At 33.1% G+C, this 20293-nt stretch overlaps 1 protein-coding gene across 4 annotated transcripts; it reads right to left on the bottom strand.

Moving 5' to 3' along the window:
- Positions 1-9891: 9891 nt before the first annotated feature.
- LOC120081719 (uncharacterized) lies at positions 9892-13514 on the bottom strand. Of its 4 annotated transcripts, none has more exons than XM_039036815.2 (7): positions 13305-13514; positions 13029-13201; positions 12867-12943; positions 12703-12739; positions 12288-12456; positions 12028-12199; positions 9892-10371 (listed from the first exon to the last, which is right to left on the bottom strand). In XM_039036815.2, exons 2-7 carry the CDS (start codon positions 13162-13164, stop codon positions 10114-10116), a joined length of 849 nt encoding a protein of 282 aa, XP_038892743.1. In that variant the 5' UTR covers positions 13165-13201; positions 13305-13514; the 3' UTR covers positions 9892-10113. The 4 variants fall into 4 exon arrangements, with proteins under 4 accessions (XP_038892743.1, XP_038892745.1, XP_038892744.1 ...); XM_039036817.2 differs by having other exon boundaries at positions 12885-12943; XM_039036816.2 differs by having other exon boundaries at positions 12867-12940.
- Between the last annotated feature and the right edge of the window lie 6779 nt (positions 13515-20293).

Genomic DNA, 20293 nt, shown 5'->3' with positions numbered 1-20293 from the left:
TGCTTCTGCTCAGAGGTACTCTTTGATAAGAGTTACTTCATTAGGTTCTTTCTAAAATGAAATGAGCAATTCATATATCCAATAACAACTTATTTGAATAAACCTCAATAACATCTTTATTGATAACAGAATAAGTTTATTGTTTACAAATCACGAGTTTTAGGACATAAAACCCAACAAATTCCCACTTGGACTGAGTTGTTAAGTTTTTAGAGAGAAATATAATAAACTAAGGCATCACAGACCCATAGTTTTTCTTCACTAGGGACCATATACCCATGGGTTTTTCTCCCATTTTTCCTAGATTATATAACGCGTAGTCCTAGACTCACTAGGTGACCCTTAAATACTTTAGTCGTGAGGACCTTTGTAAACTGATCAACATACAATAGATTTCTAACTTTCAACATATAGGGAATGTATCTTATATCCTCAACTCCTTGAGGTGATTCTCGATGCTATCATCAAATATTTATGACATGAGTTTCTGCTAAACACATATTATGGCCAGGCTGTCACACAACCTTTCCACTACATCAAGGCACTCTTAACTCTTGAGAAAGATGCATCTGACTAGTATAAACAACTCTTGTTATAGGACCAGCTTAATCAACAAGACTTGTTGATTTTCTATAACTTCTATGGAAACTTTGACACAATACTAGCTTATCACAAAATTGATACAAATACTTTATTTTCTTCTGCATTGAAGAAGTATTCAGCTTTTGGGTAGCCTACGGATAGGCATACTTTTGAACTACATTTCAATTCCTCATGCACCAATACATGTGTCAATCGTCCCCAAATTCTAAAATAATGTAAACAACTTTTATGACCTCTCCATAACACATTTGGAGTTTCAGAAATCTTCTTAATGGAAACTATGGTCAAAAAGTATATAGCAGTGTCTACTGCGTATCCCCTAAACTAATAAGGCAAATGGCCATAGCTAATTTATCAACCTAACCATGTCTAATAGGGTTTTGTTTCTTCTTCTTGATACACCATACTACTGAGGTGCCAAGTGTAGAGAGTTATGATTGGATTCATGTTCTTTCAAATAGTCCTGGAATCTCAGTTCTTTGTACTCTCCACCTCGATCTGATCACTGTGTCTTTAACATTTTACCCAACAAGTTCTCAACTTTAGCCTTATACACCTTGAACTTTTCAAGTGCTTCAGATGAATTAGGAAAACATAATCGTACCTCGAATAATCATTTGATGAAATATTCATACTCTCCTCATGCTTTAACATTCATTGGTCCACGGAAATTCGAATGCACGAGTTCTAAAGGTTCTTTTGCTTTAAAACCTTTTCTAGAAAAATATCTTTTAGTCCTTTTACTCTCAAGACAAGACTTACATGAAGGTAAAGAGTTGTCTTCTAACTGGTTTAGATGATCACTTTTAACCAATCTCTCGATCCTATCGAGATTAATGTGACCAAGTCTTAAGTGCCAAAGAAATGTACTTGAAGAAACTTTTTGCCTATTGTTTCTCGTTTAAGTCATTTAAATATCAAGATATTTAAAATAGCCTTCACTTTGGTTGGTTTTAACATATAAGTTATTTTCTAGTATAACAAATAAAATTACTTCTTTTGCTAATAAACACTTCATTTATGTCAAAAGATACTTTTTGCAATTATTCTAACAAGAGATAGATTTCTTTACATATCAAAAACAAAAAGTACATTATCTAATATAACGAATATATCTCCAGATAACAACTTCAGAAACTCCCACTCATTTTGCTGAGACAACCTCTCATGTTCAAAACCCTAAGAGTTATCTCCCCTTCCATAAGCAATCTTCATAAACTAGTTTCCTTGTTTTGCTTATTCGGCTTTCTTCTCCGCAAGGTACTTCGAGCAGTTTCTTTTCCAACGTCCATCTTCGTTGCAGTAAGGAACGGACTTTGTCCTAGAGGAAAATCCTCCATTGACTTTATTCGTGGTGGCAGCATTTACCTCTACTTTCTTTCCCTTAGATTTCAAGAAGGATTGATAAGTTTGAGGCTCATTCAAAAGAGTAGTCAAGTTATATTCTATCTTGTTCATCATTGCATTTGTGTGGAACTGTAAGAAGCTCTTTGGAAGAGACTCTAGAATAAAGCTAAATTAACTTTTATCATCAATGACAACTCCGTTTACTTCTGCCACGTTGAAGTGGACCATCATTTCCAGGACATATTCTCTAATAGAGGTCTCTTCTTTCATAAGGCAATCATAAACGTACTTGATTGTATAATGTCTAAGGGAGACAGTCCAAGCATTCCCCCTCAAAGATTCCATAATCTCTTTAGCGATACCCATACCATCATGTTTCTTAGCCAAACCATCAGATATGCTAGCAAGAATGTAGACTCTGGCTTTCTTATTTGCCCTTGTCCACTTGTCATATGAATCCCAAACAATTAAGTTTGCGTTTGAGCCAGGGTTTGGAGGAATACCAGTATTGTATGCAAGTTTGATTTCCACATAGCATAATTGTCCCCATTAAGTTTCTCGGAAGCAAGTAGTTATACTAAAGAGCTAGTCATGCTCAAAATATAAACAAATTATGTTAGTGAATTGATATAAACCTTATTAAAATTATCCAATTAGGTTTAGCAAAGAAAAAAATGCACCCATCATTATTCTTATTGCAACGATACTTTAGAGGTTTAGAGCAACAACTATCGAGGGGCAATCTGCTACTCCTCCTTTTAATTGCGACAATCTTAGTTGATCACTATTACCAAAGTAACTCATACTCCAATAGATCTTTTAGCTATCGTTTCTTGGTCTATAATATACTAATTCTTAGTAATTCTCGTAAGTGTGACCTGCCATTTTCAAACCCTAGAGGTCGGCCCAATAATGCGACCGAATTGGAGAGTCAAAGTTGGGAATCGATCTAAGAGACCCTATCCATTTCCTGATCTTGAGTTGTTCCGAATCCCATGGTACAACCCTCTAACGGGATAGTCGCTGAAAAGACGACTAGTTAATGTCGCCTAAAAATGACAAGCAGACGCAACATATGAATCTCACTATCTAACCTAATGAAAGAAACCCTCGGATGTGTTGACACACTTCCTTCACCTTGCTATTGGCCCATGCAAATACTTTCCGAATGAAGCAATCACAGTAAAAGAGACACAAAGTCGAGCATGGACCTCACAGTGTGAACTCTTACGGGCGTGAGAGCTAAAACCAAGATATCATATATATTATTAATCTCCCATTGAAGTGTTCTATTTATTTTAGGTAAATGTTTACTTGGGTATATTCCGGCTAATAAAACATACCCTAAGTCTAGGTGATTTTTCCGAGTATAACGTTCATACTGTATTTAACTGTACAATGTCTAAGTGATAAACCAACTTATTACCTCACATAGCTCACGTATGCTCATAAAACTGGGTTAACCTAACTCATATACCAGCTTGATCGCCAGGTAGCTGATAACTTATAGAAATACAAGTTATTTATACTGTTTTATTTAGATATTGCGGCTAAAAGAAAGAAAAGTTGCGTCGATAGTATAGAAATTGGCTAAGAAATGCGAAAATTATAAAATTTCGTCAATACACCCACTAACACCATTGCGATAGTAGAATAAAATGTTTCAGTTTCTGTTTGCAGGAAATCAGTCACCGCATGCATTCATGGCTCAAAGACGAAATGAACAATGCATCTACATCACATTGCGCCCATCAATCAAGAACGAAGAAATGACCAATGCAATGATGGCGCATGCGACAATCAATCAAGAGCTCTAGCGATCAACGCAATTTCAACCGCATGCGGTAATAAAAAATAACACTGCATGCGGCAATCGATTGAAGATGTAAAGAGCAACACATTTGCGGAGGATTCTGACAAGTGTACAACTTTCAGTTGTGCATTTCTGACGGGTTGATTGCGTAACAGAAGGAATTTCTCATTCCACCATTTTAGGAACTACCATAACCATACAGTGGGGACCACACATTCAAAAAGCCAAGCCTCACCTATAAATAGCTTCTGCAATTCACTGAAAGATATACATGAATACATAGAGACGTGCATATACTAATTCTGAGAGAGAGGCTGCTCTAAAGTGACTTACAGAGTAGATCCGGGCGAACCACGAGACAAGACCGAGAGGTGAGTCTCCAAGCAGAGAATCCTTCCAATTCCCATAACTGAAGCTCTGTGCGAAGGTCAATTCTACCAGGAAAGCAATCTTGAGAGGGAAGCTTTCCTCTCCACTACTTCCACACGCCGGCAAGCACAACCTCCGTTCAGGATCTGTGTCAAGACGTTGACACTCTTTCTGTATTTGTTTCTAATCTCTATTTCATCATCTGTATTCATCTTCTTTACTCTTTCATTCACAACATGTAGCAGATGCTTAATTTTAGTATTAAATGTTATGATAATTTCCATTGTCATCTCACTGTCTCTTTCCGTACACCCATAATCCATTTTCTCCATGATATGTTCTTAATCTCATGGGTAAATAGAAAGAATTAAGCGAGTAAGTTAATTTGTGTTAAGGAAATAATTAAGTTTAGCTAAAGCATGCTCGACAGCATCTTCACCTGTGAGAGCAGAAGTGAAGATGTTATTCCGCCTATCGAGAGAATGTTGGAAGAATGCATTAACTAAAGCAAGAAGTATTTCCAGAGATGGAAACAACCTTGCGTTCATCACGTTCATCCCTGTTTCACCATAGAGATATGGGAACGCGGCCGATCACCAAGAGGTGTACGCTAAGGGAAAGCGGAACCTTAGTTACATCTTTAACGCAATTGACAAACTTGCGATGTTTTTACTATTTGCTCTTTCTCTTTCTGCTTCATTCATAAAGACTTACCATCGCATACATCGAATCTTTGTACAACTTCACAGTCAGTTCTCGACCACAGTATCGTGTATCATGTATCTTATATCGTGTATCATATTAGTTTAGGATTTATTTTATTAACGCATTTTTACTTTCACCGCAATTTACATTTCTGTATAATTCAACATTCTTTATTCATTATTAAAAACCGGTCGCATGTATCACAATAGTAGCGCATTAACAAAAACAATCCTTGTGTTCGACCTTGGATTATTCTAAGAAACTTACGTTGGAATTATACTTTAGTTTCAGCGCAAGGAAACTTGTAACACGCACTACTACATCGCATACTACGAACATATCATTAACAACGCATATACTTAGACGTAGTATTGCATAGAAATTCTCTTTATCGCAAGCACTTGAGCGCATATTTAGCACATCATTCGTTTCATTCATCAGCCATGCGCTAGAGTAAATAAAGAGATTAAATTTTTATGTCACTAGTAGCAAGTGTTCCATAAACCATCAATTTAAATACCTCCAACCTTAGATAGGATCTAACCAGGTGAGTTATTCTTATAACCACTAGTCTTACAAGATATCGACCTATTTTAACTATTAAAATAGGATTGCTTGAATTTTGTTAACCTTAAGTGAGCATACTTTTACCTTTGTTATATATTTTAAAGTCTATCTCTTTTAATAACACTTATAACAAAGACAATAAACCTATAACATGCATCTAACATGCTTTATATAACAATTATATAAACATAAATTTCATGCATTAATATAACAACTTATATCAAAAAACATGGAATCCTAAAGATGCATACTATACATTATAACACTTATAATATAATTTTAATGCATGCTATATGCTTATCCTATGGTGGGATTTTAAATCTACATGATATACAATATGCACACAGCAAATAAATTATTTAATCCAAACATTCACAATGCATAATTAAATAAACCACATTAAACTGGACCAGTTTTGGCATCCTAAGCTAGCAAACAGCTAAATTATTTCAATAATAATCAGCAAACAGCCTTGAACCGCCTTCGAACTGACTCGAACAGCTTGAAAACCACCCGAACCGACATTCAAAACAGCAAAACCGGGCTGAACCGGCTGGAACTCACCTAAACTGGTCCAACCCCCACTGAACCGGTCGAGCCAAGCGCAACACAGGTCGACTGGAGCTCGAATACGCGGGCGCCGGTCAGCTTGGCTGGAGACGCAAGCTAGCTTGGGCTGAAGATGCGGGCCGACTTGGCTGCTGAGCACTAACGCGGGGCGAGCGCATGATGGCTTGGGCTGGCACAGGCCGATTTGAGATGAAGAATCGGACGCGGGCCGACCTAGGCCGCGCGCACTGGGCCACGAGAAGAAGCGGGTCGAACGTGAGTCATGGGCCGGGTCTGGACCAGCTCCAAGCATCCGGCATCAACTTGGCGGGTCAGGCGTCTCGTCAGGTCGCGTCACGGGTCAACAACCGGGTGTGGGAGGTAAAAATGGGTCGGGAAGCTATTTTTCACCGAAAACCAAGTTGTCCAACTTTTCGAAAACGAGGGATTACAGCCTAAGATCAATAGACTCCAGTAAAATTACGGACCCGACACGTTAAAGCCCATAAAACACTGACAATTATAAAAATTAATAAAACCCAAGAAAGAAATTAGATGTCAAAACTAAAATTATCCATTTTAGTACATAATCATTCATCACATTAAAATTATCCACCAAAATTAAAATTAACAATAATTGAGTACTTTTAGGATGCTCCGAAAACAATTGATGGAACAAACCCATGCGCAACGGAAGCAATAAAGGATCTAAAGTACTCTAATAATATTAATTTAATAAAAATAAGCATGCAATTTGTGGTCTAAATTCTTCTCCAAATCTAGTCCAATATGCTCATGAACGGTTCGTAGACCATCATGAGAGTCTTCTTGACTATTTTGGCCTTAGAATGGGATGGTGGGATCCAGTTAATGAACAATTTGGAGGGAAAAGCATTTGAGAGAGAATTAGGGTTAGCTTTTTCACAAAAATCTCATGAAAATCCACTTTTTCCAACAAAAAAAACAATTGAACACTTCTATTTATAGGAGAAAAATCTATTAACACCAAGTGGGATTAGTGTCTTCAAGTGGGATGAACACCTAGTAACATTATTTTATCATAAAATATAAAAGACAGATTTTCCCACTAAGTGAATGTTGGATTTTTCCACTAACTCAAAGATCAATCTTTGACTCTAAAAGTTGAAAGTCAATAATTTGACTTCTTGACTCTCAAAGTATAAAGTCAACATTCTGACTTTTGTCATATTTTTAACCTATTTAACAAATTTGACTTTTGTTGCAATTTTGACCAATTCCATTTAATTTTAAAATTAATTCTAATAATTGTTTAAAATTAAATTAATATTAAATAATTAATTAAACAATTTAATTATTTAATTTAACATTAAATCCAATGCTAATCCCAATCAATATGAATCTCAATTCATAGTCTTGATATTTAAATTTTATTTAAATATATATATCTCTCTCTTTATGTTTTATTCACAATTAAACATTAGGTTAAATCTATCAGATATATTTAACGCTTTACTCCAAAAACCGAATTCGAACACTTCAAATTCGTTTGTCTCACTATTCTAAGGTTTAGTCCAAAATGAGCTAGTAGGGGGACCTCATGGACCTAAAGATCATAGACTCCAACGATCCGAGATTAACCGGCTAAACTCTTTAACCCAATTAACCAACATTCATTAACTATCGGGTCACTCCACAAAGTCCAGTAGTTGCACTCCTCTCATTGTAGATATATTTCTTTCCACTTGAAATAACCATAATCAGTTAGTCAACTCTTAACAGATTGTTCATAATAACAGGTGGGTCAAAAGTTGTTTTACTCTCGAGATTACATCTTGCTTCTTAAGTTCCACTGATTCTTACAATTGGTTTGTGATCCAATCATCAAATCGAGTCCCTCTCAAGCTAATGAGAGGGTGGGGCTAATATGACTCAAAGTTACCACTTAAGGGAACAACCTATCTACTATCCTTAATAGTGGGTAAGAATGAATTTCGTCTTGCATCCTATGTCCCCAGCTATCTACCTAGTCTTACCCCTGAAATGGGAAGCTTATTGAGCCGGTGTTATTGAGCCAACCCTCACCCATACAAATCTAAGGATCATTCCAAATAAACAGGAGTTCTTAGTTAGCTCAAGACCAAGGTCAAATTACCTAAGTTATCACTTTAAAATAGTCAGTCTTAAACAGTAAACGATGTTATAAAGTAAGAGTAACTTATTTCTTGGTCCGGTCTTGTACAAACTTTTTGCACATGAGGCCTCCACTAACATGTCTCCACATGAATGATTCAGGATCACATCATTTTTACTAGTTTAACTAGGAGTTGTCTCCTTTGAATGCAAGTTGTTTTCATGGTTGGAAGTGATAAAGTCTACTGATTTCATATAGATATTCATTCATGGAAATGTGATTTTGCTTAAGAAAGAGTTTGAAGAAGCGTTCTAGATGTGTCACTGTAAATTGTAATCGTCATTGAGGTTCTACGTGTGTCAATGTTGTAAATGTTTGACTTTTCATATTAGTGAATTTATCTTACCCACTATATCTTAGATGTAGGTGGCATTTCACTGAATTGGTTATCAAATTTCGTGTGTTATTTGTTAATTAGTTGTTGGTACTTTATTTATTGTTTATGTGATTATCAGAATCATCTAAAGAACATTCATATTTTGTGTGACGAAGTATCTTAATTTCAAAATATAATTTTCCAGTTTGAATCTTAATCATTGTTCTTAATTTAGTTACTTCCTGAATCTTAGTAAATTTCAAATTGACAATTTTAACATTTAAAAAAAACTGTACTTTAATAGAAGAAACATCCAATAATCTTTTTTAGTTTTTAGGGAAAAAAAAAAAGAGAAATCAATATAACCTAGCTCCGCTTTATAACTAGTTTTTTAAAAGTGAATCTAATAAATACTATTATTCACTTTCTATTAATTTCTATTAATATTTCACAAATCAAGTTAAATTTTGAAAACTATAAAAAAAAAATGTTTGTAAAAATTAAAAATAGGAGCTCAAATGTTTCTTTAAAAACATCTAAAAACTATAATTGAAAAATTAAAATGAAACAAGTATACATTTCAAAAGCATAAAACTAAAAAAAAATAAAATAATGGACCATAGCATTCTTATTAGTATTACAATGACTTACATTGTCTATATCTTTTAATAACTATTTGTTCAAAGAATAATTGTTTTAAATGGTAAAATTGTTAAAAATATTTTTAAATATAACAAGATATCACTGTTTATCCGTGATAAACAGATGTCTCTCGCAGTCTATCATTGATAAATAGTGACATTTTACTATATTTATAAATAAATTAACTTATTTTTGTTTATTTGAAAACAACTCTTTGCCTAATAACTATTTTTTTTCTTTGAGCTTACATACGTTATTTATGTAGGCATAGGTTTTTTTGGTTTGTTATCTACTATTTACAAATGTATTCAAAATCATACAAAATTTGATTACCTAAAAGAATCAAATTAAAAAAAAACAAAAGAAAAAAAAAAGCTTGGTTTTTGTTATGGGCATTTGCCTATGACTTCAAATGTTTTCTTAAGAAAAAATTAAAACTAGTAAAAAAAAAATTGTAAATATCATTTTAATTCCTATATTTTTAAGTTTAGTCCATATTCTTGCAATCATCCGATTTTAGTTCTCATACATTCAACAAATTTTAAATTTGATTTCAACGTTGATTTATAATTAATTTTGAAACAAAAAAAAAACAAAAAAAAAAAATAATAACATTCATTATCTATTGACATTTTTACTATCTATTTTGAATGCATTTTCCACCTCCGTCTCCGTTTAGCTTATAGGGAATTTCTTTCTCCAATTTCCCCATTCTCCATCTTAATGGGATAGAAAAAATGGACATTATGAACAAGTGCATTTTACAAACGAATTTGATTCTTTTAATTTAGAATAAAAAACCTACCATGACACAAACTACAAAATGACATTTTTCTTTTCCAACCTTACATTCAAACAAAACACACAGCTGCATTCAAGTCCTACCAATGATGTTTTTCTTTTCCAACATTATATTCACCAAAAAAAAAAAAAAAAAAAAAAAAGACAAAGAAAAAACAAAAGAAATGATGAAAGGAAGATAATACCTAAAAAAAACTAGGAAATGTAAGTTAATTACACATAAAACCCTCATTGGCTACCACAAAGTGCCATTGACAAGTCTAAATTAACATCAATCTTTTGTTGTTCCCTTCCATAGGACCAACTCCAACAATCACTGTAATTATTATTATTATCTAACTTTGAACTTGAAGATGAAATAGCTTCACTCATTTCACTGCTTGAATGATGATAATTCTGTTGTAAAGATAGGGAAAGAGATAGTTCAAAATACTTGTTTTCTTTCTCCTCTTCATCTTCTCTTTCATGCTCCTCTCGTTTCATCATCTGTCACATTAAAACAAAAATTATATAACGGTTACCATAATTTAATATAAAACTGAAACTATTATTATTATTATTATTATTATTATTATTATTATTTTGGGCAAATGGGGTTTTTCTCAATTTACAAGATGTGAAATGATGGCCCTTTATTTCAACTTTGCCTCGAGAGTGGAGTAATCAGAGGCTGTTTTTCATGCATGAATTTACGTTTAGACATGACCCAGCTCACCTTTTTTTTCTTTTTTTCAACAGTGACTCAAATGATATAATATTTTTATTATTAATTTTAAAGTTAAAAAGTTCTATTATCTCGTGCATTATTAAAAAAATTATTGTTATAATATGAAAAATAGGGTAGTTATTTCAAAATATATGTGGATCAAATTTTTTTGCCCAAGGCCATTAATCTAAACAAATTTCTATTGGGAACAAAATGGGTATATTATTAGCAGAAAAAATTTCTAGTACTAAAAGAAAATGAGAAAATTTTCATACTTCTTTCCTTTATTGTGTGTCGTGACCATCCTAATATCGATAGTGGCCTACTATATTTATGAATACAAATTTAGAATGTGAACAATGAAAATATTGTTGAGTGGTACAAGAAAATTTTTTATACTAAAAGTTTCAACCAAAAACAAGGTCCAAGACCCCACAATAATTTATATAAAAGAAATGTAGCTGACTTTTATTTTCAAAACCTACCATCTTTCATTTCTTTTCCCTCTGTGTGGACTAACTAATGCAGCAGTTTTCCAATAAAATGATTAAAAAATAAAAAAGAAAGGGCACTGTTCATCAACAGAAGTGATGTGTAATTACCTACACAAGAAGTTGGTGGAAAACCCTAATGGGATTTGAGCCAGAGTTTTTTCTTTTAAAAAAATAAATTAAAAATTAAAAACTATAATTTTGAAGGTCGAATTTAGTAATTATTTGACTTTTAGTTTTTTGTTTTTTTAAAAATTATGTCAATAAACATTACTTCCATGTCCGAATTTTTTCTTTTGTTATCTACCTTTTACCAATGCTTTAAAAAATCAAACCAAATTTTGAAAACTAAGAAAAAGTAGTTTTTAAATTTTGAAATTTTACTAAGAATTCAACCATTGTACTTAATAAATATGTAAATTATTGTAAGAAATGGTAAGGAAATAAACACAATTTTCAAAAGCCAAAAAACAAAATAGTTATTTTCAAAATTTAGTTTAGTGTTTTAAAACATTAGTAAAAAAATAAATAGTGAAATAAAAAATCTAAGTTTCATTATTTTTAAATAAACCAAAAATTAAAAACTAAATAGTTACCTAACGAAATCTTAATTTAAAAAGAAAAAAATTTAATCAATATTTTCAAAGTAACATCACCAGCTCCAATAAAAACTTTTAACCTAATTAGAAATTATGAGGTTAAAGAAATTAAGAACTCAATTTCTTAAATCTCAATTGCATAAGTGGACATTTAAAGGGGTAAAAAAAAACACAGTAAATAAGACAAAATGTTACAAAGGGAATTATGGGAAGCTTTACCAAATCCTTGAAACCAGTCTTTAATAAAGCTGTTAGTACGTACGAACAAAAAAGAGAACATTCAATAATAATAATAAAAAAAAAAAAAGAATTTAATTTTTTTTTCAATTTTATTTGATATTTTTACCTTGAATGCATCATTAGGCTTAGCAGATTGGTTCGGTGCGACGCCGTTTGATTCAGAATCACCCATCATCTTTATCTTTATATTCTCCATTCCCTCACTCTCCCCATAATTATAATATCCATAATTTCTTGATTTTATTCTTTCTTCCTCCTTAATTGACCTTATTTTTGCTCTGTAACATTCAAAAAATAAAATCAATATACATATATATATATACATAAAAGTAATGCAATGTTTTTTCCATTATTATTATAGAGCACCTTTTTGAGGCTGGAGTTTGAATTGTTCTTGATCTATAAATTATTCCACCTTCCTTTACTACTTCTTCTTCTACACAACCGTCGTCGTTGTCATTGTCGTTATCGTTATCGTTATCGCCATTGCAATCGAAATTGCTTAACTTTTTTTGAAGAGTTAAAGAACTTCGATCTATAAATCAAAAAAATAAAATAAAATTTGCTAACATTAGGAGATTAGAGAGAGGGAGGACTTTTTGTATAATTTGCATCATTTTGGACATGAACTAAAACAACAAAAATAGAAGAGTGGGGTAATACAATTATTGAAGAAATTGATTAATCTAATTACCCAAATAAAAAAAAAGTTTTTTTTTTTTTTTTTGGTAATTTGAAATTTATGTGGTTTGTCTATGGCTTAAAACTAAATTATTGGTACCTTGTCTTCCCATATCTGCCCTCATACTTCTATACATCTGTCACAAACAAACAAAGAATAAAAATGAGAAATGTGTTAAGCAAGATATCATATTAAATTAAAAAGAAAAAAGAAGAGAAAGACAAAAGAATAATTAATATGTGGGGAGGGGGAAAAAAGAAGACCTGAAGATGGCTCTTTACATGTGAAATGGTGAGTCCTTTCACATCCATAAGCTGTAGAACAAGCTTTGGTGTTGCTTCTAACAATAAAAAAAAAGCAAAGAAAAACATTCAAAAAACCCGAAAACCCGAAACCGATATGAATACTGAAACTGAAAAACATACTTTGATGGCCACCAAGTTTTTGAATGGCAAGAACAAAGGAATGATGAAGATCAGGAGTCCATCGTAATCTTGGGACTTTGGATCTAATGTATTGTCTTACACTTCCATTTCTTCCACAACTATTACTGCTACTCATTTTCTCTCTAAAGCTTTTGAAATTCTAAAGAATTTTTCTGTAGAGGAAAATGGAAAGAAGAAGGAAAAAGGGTTTATATAGAGAGAAAAATAATTAAAATAAATAAATAAAATAAAAAGATCACGAGAAAGGGAAAATACGAAGGAGAGTTTCTGAAAATTCCTTAATGCTTCTGCTTCTGCTTTCTGCTTTTTTTCTGTGGACTGGCACTGTTTGAAGAAGCAACAAATACAAATATTATCATTACTCTGTAAAGAGAGAGAAACAGAGAGAGAGAGAGATTTTGTGAATTTTTTGGTTTTTTGAAATCATTACATCTAAATATTATACCAACTGCTTTGCTTTGACTCTGTTTGTTTATTGGAATTGGGTTTTTTTAAATTATTTTTTATTATTATTTTTTTTTTGTCTGTAATAAATAGTATTCCAATATATACGCCAACGTCGTCATGATCACAAAAGTTTTCCATGATTATTTATTTTATTTTTCAAATTATGAAGAGGATTTATTATTCTCCTTCCAAAAAAGTACCATTATTTATTATTATTATTATATTCTTGGAACGCTCGTCTTCAGTACTAGAATTAAACACTCGCTTCATCTCTCCATCACTTTGTAAAATGACGGTTTTACCCTTCTCTTAGTTGCTGCAATGGATAAGATTGCTACTGTGCTGTTACTAGGGTGCTCGTGGATTGAAAATTTTTTTAGATCTAATTTAATTATTCGATGGTTAATTTCTTAAAATCAAATAACCCTTATTAAAAAATAAACTTAATTCAATCTAAACATAAAACATTTGAGTTGGGTTGAGTTGGTTCGGGTTAATCGAATTTTTTATTTAAATTTTTGTTCTAAAGAGAAGTAAAACGTTAATACATAAAAATTTTATTTAATTATTTTAATATATTGAATTAACAATAATAACTTAATTTCAATTTATATAATTTTTTTTTATCTATCTTCATTTTTTTTCCGTAAATATTAACTTTTGTATATTCCAATGTTAATTTTTTTTTATTATAATTACTTTTTCTAATGAAGAAACGTGGATAATTTTCATATGTTAGGTGACTAAAAAATGAGCAAAAAAAGATATATATCTAGTAGATAGTGCAACTACACACACAATACTTATAAATAAAAAATATTTTTTTCAAATTGACAATACTGGAAGCAAAAGTCTTTACAATATCCCATTCTGAAAATTTAATTTAAGGGTTTAGAAAAGCAAATATTATTTTGCCCAAAGGAACAAAATTTACAATTTACAATGTATTGTTCTCTTGTCAATCAAAGAGAAATATTCTAAGTTTTAAAGATATACGTTGCAATGGTTACCATATTGAGACTGATAGTAAGAATAATGTGGAATATCTATATATTATCTCTACTATCTCAAATGAAAAACATCAAGGGATCGAATCTAACAGCAGAAGCGTCTCGTGTGAGAACGTCTTATATCCCACAATTTGATTTTTATAATAAACAAAATCGTTGTACTAGATGAAATAGATAAATACGTAAACTAGCATGCTATTGAGGAAAGGGTTAGAACAATTCTTACCTTTGTAGATTTTCCAAGTGTCACGAACAATCCTCTCGAAGGTTCCAATTAATGGATCTTCAAATGGTCTCGATTACGAACAACTCCTTGAGCTATCTCGAGTACTACCATGAGAGTTATCTCGTTATTCTCTGGGATTTCAATAGAGGGGCAGGTGGTATCCAACTATTGGGAGAGGGAGAAAAGAATAAGGTTTTGGAGTCTAGAGAGGATTTATGGATTAGAGAAAATTCTACACAATAACACTAAGAAGTTGTGTATTGTCAGAGTTTCTCTGCAATGAGAATTGTATATTTAGTTTTGTGTATTATCAAAGGGTCATGGGGAGGTCTTTATATAGAGAAGGGTCAAGCATCTTTTCCAACATATTTTTTTTTCTATAATTAATTAAATAACATTTATTTAATTACTTAGTCCATTTAATTAAATAACACTTATTCAATTAATTAGCCCAATTAAATAACATACTTTGCACAATTAAATAACACTTATTTAATTTTAATTTGCACAATAATTAAATGACTACTCATACATTAAACCCAATTTAATGTTTACATTTAATTATCAAATACATCCCATATATATGTGCAAAACCTCTCTAATAATTAATTCTTTGGGAATCTAATTCACTTGAAATTCTTTGAATCTTATTCAAATATTACTCTCCAATTTAATTATAGATCATATCCATGATTAATTATATATTAATCACATTAATATATAGTTTCCTCAAACTAATTTGAACAATTCAAATTTTCCTTTTAAGTATCCTCTTGTGAGCTAACGAGGGGACTTGGTAGATCTGTAGACCAGAAGCTCCAACGATATGAGATTAATTGGTCAAACTCATCAATGTTCGTTAATTGTGGGTACACTCTACTAAAGACCCATAGCTGCACTCTTCTCACTATAGCTATATTTCTATGTCCACGTATATCGACCAATACACCCAAGTTAGTCTTTCACGAGTGATCATAACTCCAACTGGGTCAACTTACCGTCTTATCCTTGGGTTACCTCTAGCTTCTTAAGTACCGTTGCTCCTTTAATGAACAACCTGTTTATGATTCAACCAATAACAGAAACCCCTATCAGTCCAATGAGAGGGTAGGGCCCTTTGTTTAAGTCCCGGAGACACCACTTCAGGAAACACTCATCTACTTACCCACAAGGAGGGAAGAATGAATTTTATCTTGTATTATTATGTTCCCAACTCCCCACTCGATCTTGTCCCCAAAATGGTAGGCATATTGGGTTGGCAAACTGGCCACCCTCACCCATGTAAATCAAAGGACAATCCCTCGTGAACAAGAGTACATAATATACTCAGGATTAAGAATAAGGCACCTAGGTCATCCTATTGAAATATAAACCTAACTAGTTAATGGTGTTACATCTAATGGTTACTATTTCGCAGTCTAGTTTTATGCAAACTCATTGCATAGGATACCCCCACTTGCATGTCACCTACACGAATGTGTTTGATCATTACATTTGTAAGAAATATAAAGTGGGTCATATCCATAGTGTTACTAGGATAAGGTACCCATCCTTATCCCTATACTATAGACCCTTTAGGTTGTATCTTGAACATTGATCCTTGTATGTCTCCACATGTAACTCAAGACTAGCACAGCCTTGGATGTTAGTTTATTGGATTTAGTGTTATTTAGACAAAGTAGACAACAATACAAACAACAAAATCTATTGATTTAACATCTATAACTCTTTATTGATGACGATCAATTAATAACATTTACTATTTATGAGTTTTAAGGCATAAAACCTAACAAACACCTACTTGAACTAAAACTTTAGTCAGTGGGTTGTACACAATCCAAAGGGCAAGATTATTGTAAATAAATACAATAAACTAGGGCATCCTTATACCCATTACACATCTCCCACTTGCCCTAGACTATCCAATGTACATTTCTCGTAGACCTAGACTGTCTAGACGACCCTTATACACTTTAGCCGAGAGAGAGCCTTCGTAAATAGATCAACAATGACTACTGCCCTACTGTTGTGACAATATAAGGTGATGGGCAAGTCCATATTTGGAACCACTTCCAAATCACTTAGGAACTTCCTAAGCCAAACTTCTTCCTTTTCTGCTTCACAAGCAACCTCATACTCAGATTCCATAATGGAATTTTAATACGTCTTTGTTTGGTGCTATACCACACTACAACTCCCCTGTTTACGGTAAACACTAATTTTGACGTGGATTTCCTAGAATCCTTGTCAATCTGGAAAGCAGAGTCAGTGTATTATGTAAGGATCAGATCCTTAGCTCTTACACTAGCTTGTAGTTCATTGTTCTCCTAAGATACTTGAGGATGTTCTTAACCGCTGTCTAGTGGTCTAACCTTGGATTGGACTGGTACTTACTGACAATTTCGACTACATAACAAATGTCTAGCCTAGTGCAAAGCATAACACACATTAAGTTGCCCACAACTGAGGCATAGGGAATACGTCTCATGTCCTCAACTTCTTGAGGTGTCTTAAGACACTATTCATAAGTGTCAGTAAAGTACCCTACATAATTCCCAATGAGTAGGATATCGTTCTTTTAAAGTACTAAAAAAGCTACTTTATTTTTTATGATTTTCTTGTAGATACAAGGTTCATCAATATTTTAATCAAAACCAAAAGATTTGATCGTTGTTTCAAATATAATGTTCCAAGATCTGGATGCCTATTTTGAACCCTAGATCGATTTAGCTTGCAAAATTTTTGCTCTTGACCTTGGGCTACGAACCCCATGGGCTGAGACATAAATATATTATCCTCAAGATTGCCATTTAGAAAAGTATTCTTGATATTTATTTGCCAAATCTCATAGTCATAATATGTGGCTATGAGAAGAGAATTCTTATAGACTTAAGTATATCAACAGGGGAATAAGTTTCCTCATAGTCAACTCCTTCCCTTTGGGTATAACCCTTTGCTACAAGTCTAGATTTGAAGGTCTGTACATTTCCAGCTACATCTCTCTTTCTTTTGTAGATCCATTTACACCATATGGGTTTGACCCCTTTAGGAAAATCTACAAGTTCCCATATTGATTTAGAGTACATGGACACCATTTCAAGGTCCATGGCTTTGACTCATTAGTCCTTATCTACATCATTTATCATCTGTTCATAGGAAAATGGATCCTCAACATCATCATCTGGTATGGCAACCTAAGTTTCAGTTAAATACAAGTAGCGGTCAGGTTCTATCACAACCCTCGCACTACGTCGAGGCACTCTCAGCTATTGAGAAGAACGAGATTGACCTGAAGTGTTGGCTTTTTCATTAACTGTTGATGAAGGACCAGCTTCATCAACAACTCTTGTTGATTTTTTAGTAGCTTCATTTAATACTACTTTACTACGTGGTTTAGGATCTCCCATGTGGTCTTCCTCTAAAAATGTACCGTTTTTCGATACAAACACTTTATTTTCTTGAGAATCATAGAACAGACCACCTCTCGTCTCGTTAGGGTAACCAACAAATTGGCACAATCTTGAACGAGGTTCCAATTTCTTAGGATTTGTCACTAACACATGTACAGAACAAACCCAGATTCTAAAGTTACGTAAACTCCATTTACGCCCCCTCCAAAACTCGAAAGGTGTTTCAGAAACACTCTTTGAGGGAACCTTGTTCAAGATGTGAACTGCAATTTATACTGCATGCCCCAAAAATGAGTAATGCAATTGAGCATAGCTCATCATAGGATGAACCTTATCTAATAAGGTTCTATTTCTCCTTTCTGATACACCATTCTGCTGAGGTGTACTAGGTGCTGAGAGTTGGGATTGAATTCCATGTTCTATCAAATAGTCATGAAATTTTAAATCCATATACTTTCCACCCCGATCAGATCGAAGTGTTTTAATTGTTTTACCTAATAGGTTTTCAACTTCAACCTTATACTCTTTGAAATTTTCAAATGTTTCAGACTTATGTTCCATTAGGTATAAGTAACCATACCTCGAATAATCATCTATAAAAGAGATGAAGTATTCGTACCCTCCTCTAGCCTTCACATTCATTGGACCATGAAGATCTGAATATATGAGCTCTAAGTGCTCTTTGGCTCTATAACCTTTTCCACTAAAAGATCTTTTAGTCATTTTTCCTTCGAGACAAGATTCACATGAAGCCAATGAATCATCTTTTAACTTGCTTAAAAGTCCATTTCTTACCAATTTCCCAATCCTATTGAGATTTATGTGGTCTAATCTCAAATGCCAAAGGTATGTATCATTGTTATTTGGAGAAATTCTTCGTCTTTTATTTTGAGTATTAGCAATTTTAAACATCTTATGATTTAAAAGTGCTTTTGATTCAGTTGGTCTTAACAATAGCTGAACAAATAATCACACCATTTTTCATAATGAACGCTTCATTTGAATTAAAAGAGACAGAGTATGATTGTTCAGTTAAATAAGAAATAGAAACAAGGTTCCTTTTTATCTTGGGAAAATGTATAAGTTTTCTAAAAATAGAAATCTATTTCCAAAAGACAACTTAGCAGTTCCCACTACACGAGCTGAAATGGCGTCTCCCATTCCAACCTTGAGCGTCATTTCACTCTCTTCTAGTTGCTGGAAGGAACTAATTCTCTATAAAGAAGAACAAACATGATTAGTGGCTCCTGAATCAAGTATCCAGACATTATGGTCATTTTCCACTAAACAAGTTTCCAGAATTAGTAAATCATATTTACCTTCCTTCTCTTTCTTCTTCTCAGCAAGGTACTTGGGACAATTATGTTTCCAGTGACCATCAACATTACAGCGGAAGCATTTATCCTTGTTAGCCTTAGCTTTGCCCTTGCCTTTGCTAGCAGTAGGAGCCTTCCCCTTCCCTTCTTTATTTTTTTAGATCTTCTTAATACCAGAAGTTGAAGGAATGGACTTAGTTCAAGAGGATGAACCCTTATGGAATTTTTTGGAATGTGCAACATTTGCCTCTCCTTCTACTAGCCTCTTATCTTTCATAAAAGACTGAAACATCTATAACTCGTTTAGAAGGGTAATCAGATTATACTATCTTTTGTTCATTACCGTATTTCCGTAAAACTGAAGAAAACTCTCCGGAAAAGATTCCAAAATAAAGGACACCTGACTCTGCTCATCTATGACCATACCGTTCATTTCGGCGACATTCAAATGAACCATCGGGTCGAGAACATGTTCTTTCACTGATTGGCTCTCTTTCATGCACACATTATAAATGTACTTGAGGACCTCGTGCCGCGTCTGAGAGGACGACTATCCAAACATCTTTTGGAGGGACTCCATGATTTGATGTGCAGTCATCATGGTCTCGTGATTCTTGGTAAGAACGTCAAACAGACTTACCAAGATGTAGACTCGGGCATTATCATTAGCCTTCATCCAACAGTCATAAGCATCCTTCAACACATGAGATGCATTTCGAGCGGGGACTGGAGGGCATTCCTCCATCAAGACAAACCACAGATCATCAATAACTAGAATCATATTCAGGTTAGATTTCCATGTCGCATAGTTTTCACCGGTTAATTTCTCATTTTT

Source organism: Benincasa hispida, chromosome 7, assembly GCF_027475165.1.
Source record: "Benincasa hispida cultivar pf3 chromosome 7, pf3_genome.v1.1, whole genome shotgun sequence".
NCBI lineage: Eukaryota > Viridiplantae > Streptophyta > Magnoliopsida > Cucurbitales > Cucurbitaceae > Benincasa > Benincasa hispida.
This window is presented reverse-complemented; position numbering and strand designations above follow the sequence as displayed.

Excerpts from the sequence above, each read along its gene's own strand:
- LOC120081719 (XM_039036815.2), bottom strand. The coding sequence starts at position 13,164 with ATGAGTAGCAGTAATAGTTGTGGAAGAAATGGAAGTGTAAGACAATAC. Across the intron at positions 12,944-13,028 it reads AAAACTTGGTGGCCATCAAA|AAGCAACACCAAAGCTTGTT; the intron begins GTATGTTTTTCA and ends TTTTATTGTTAG. Across the intron at positions 10,372-12,027 it reads AGCCTAATGATGCATTCAAG|ATGATGAAACGAGAGGAGCA; the intron begins GTAAAAATATCA and ends TTAATGTGACAG.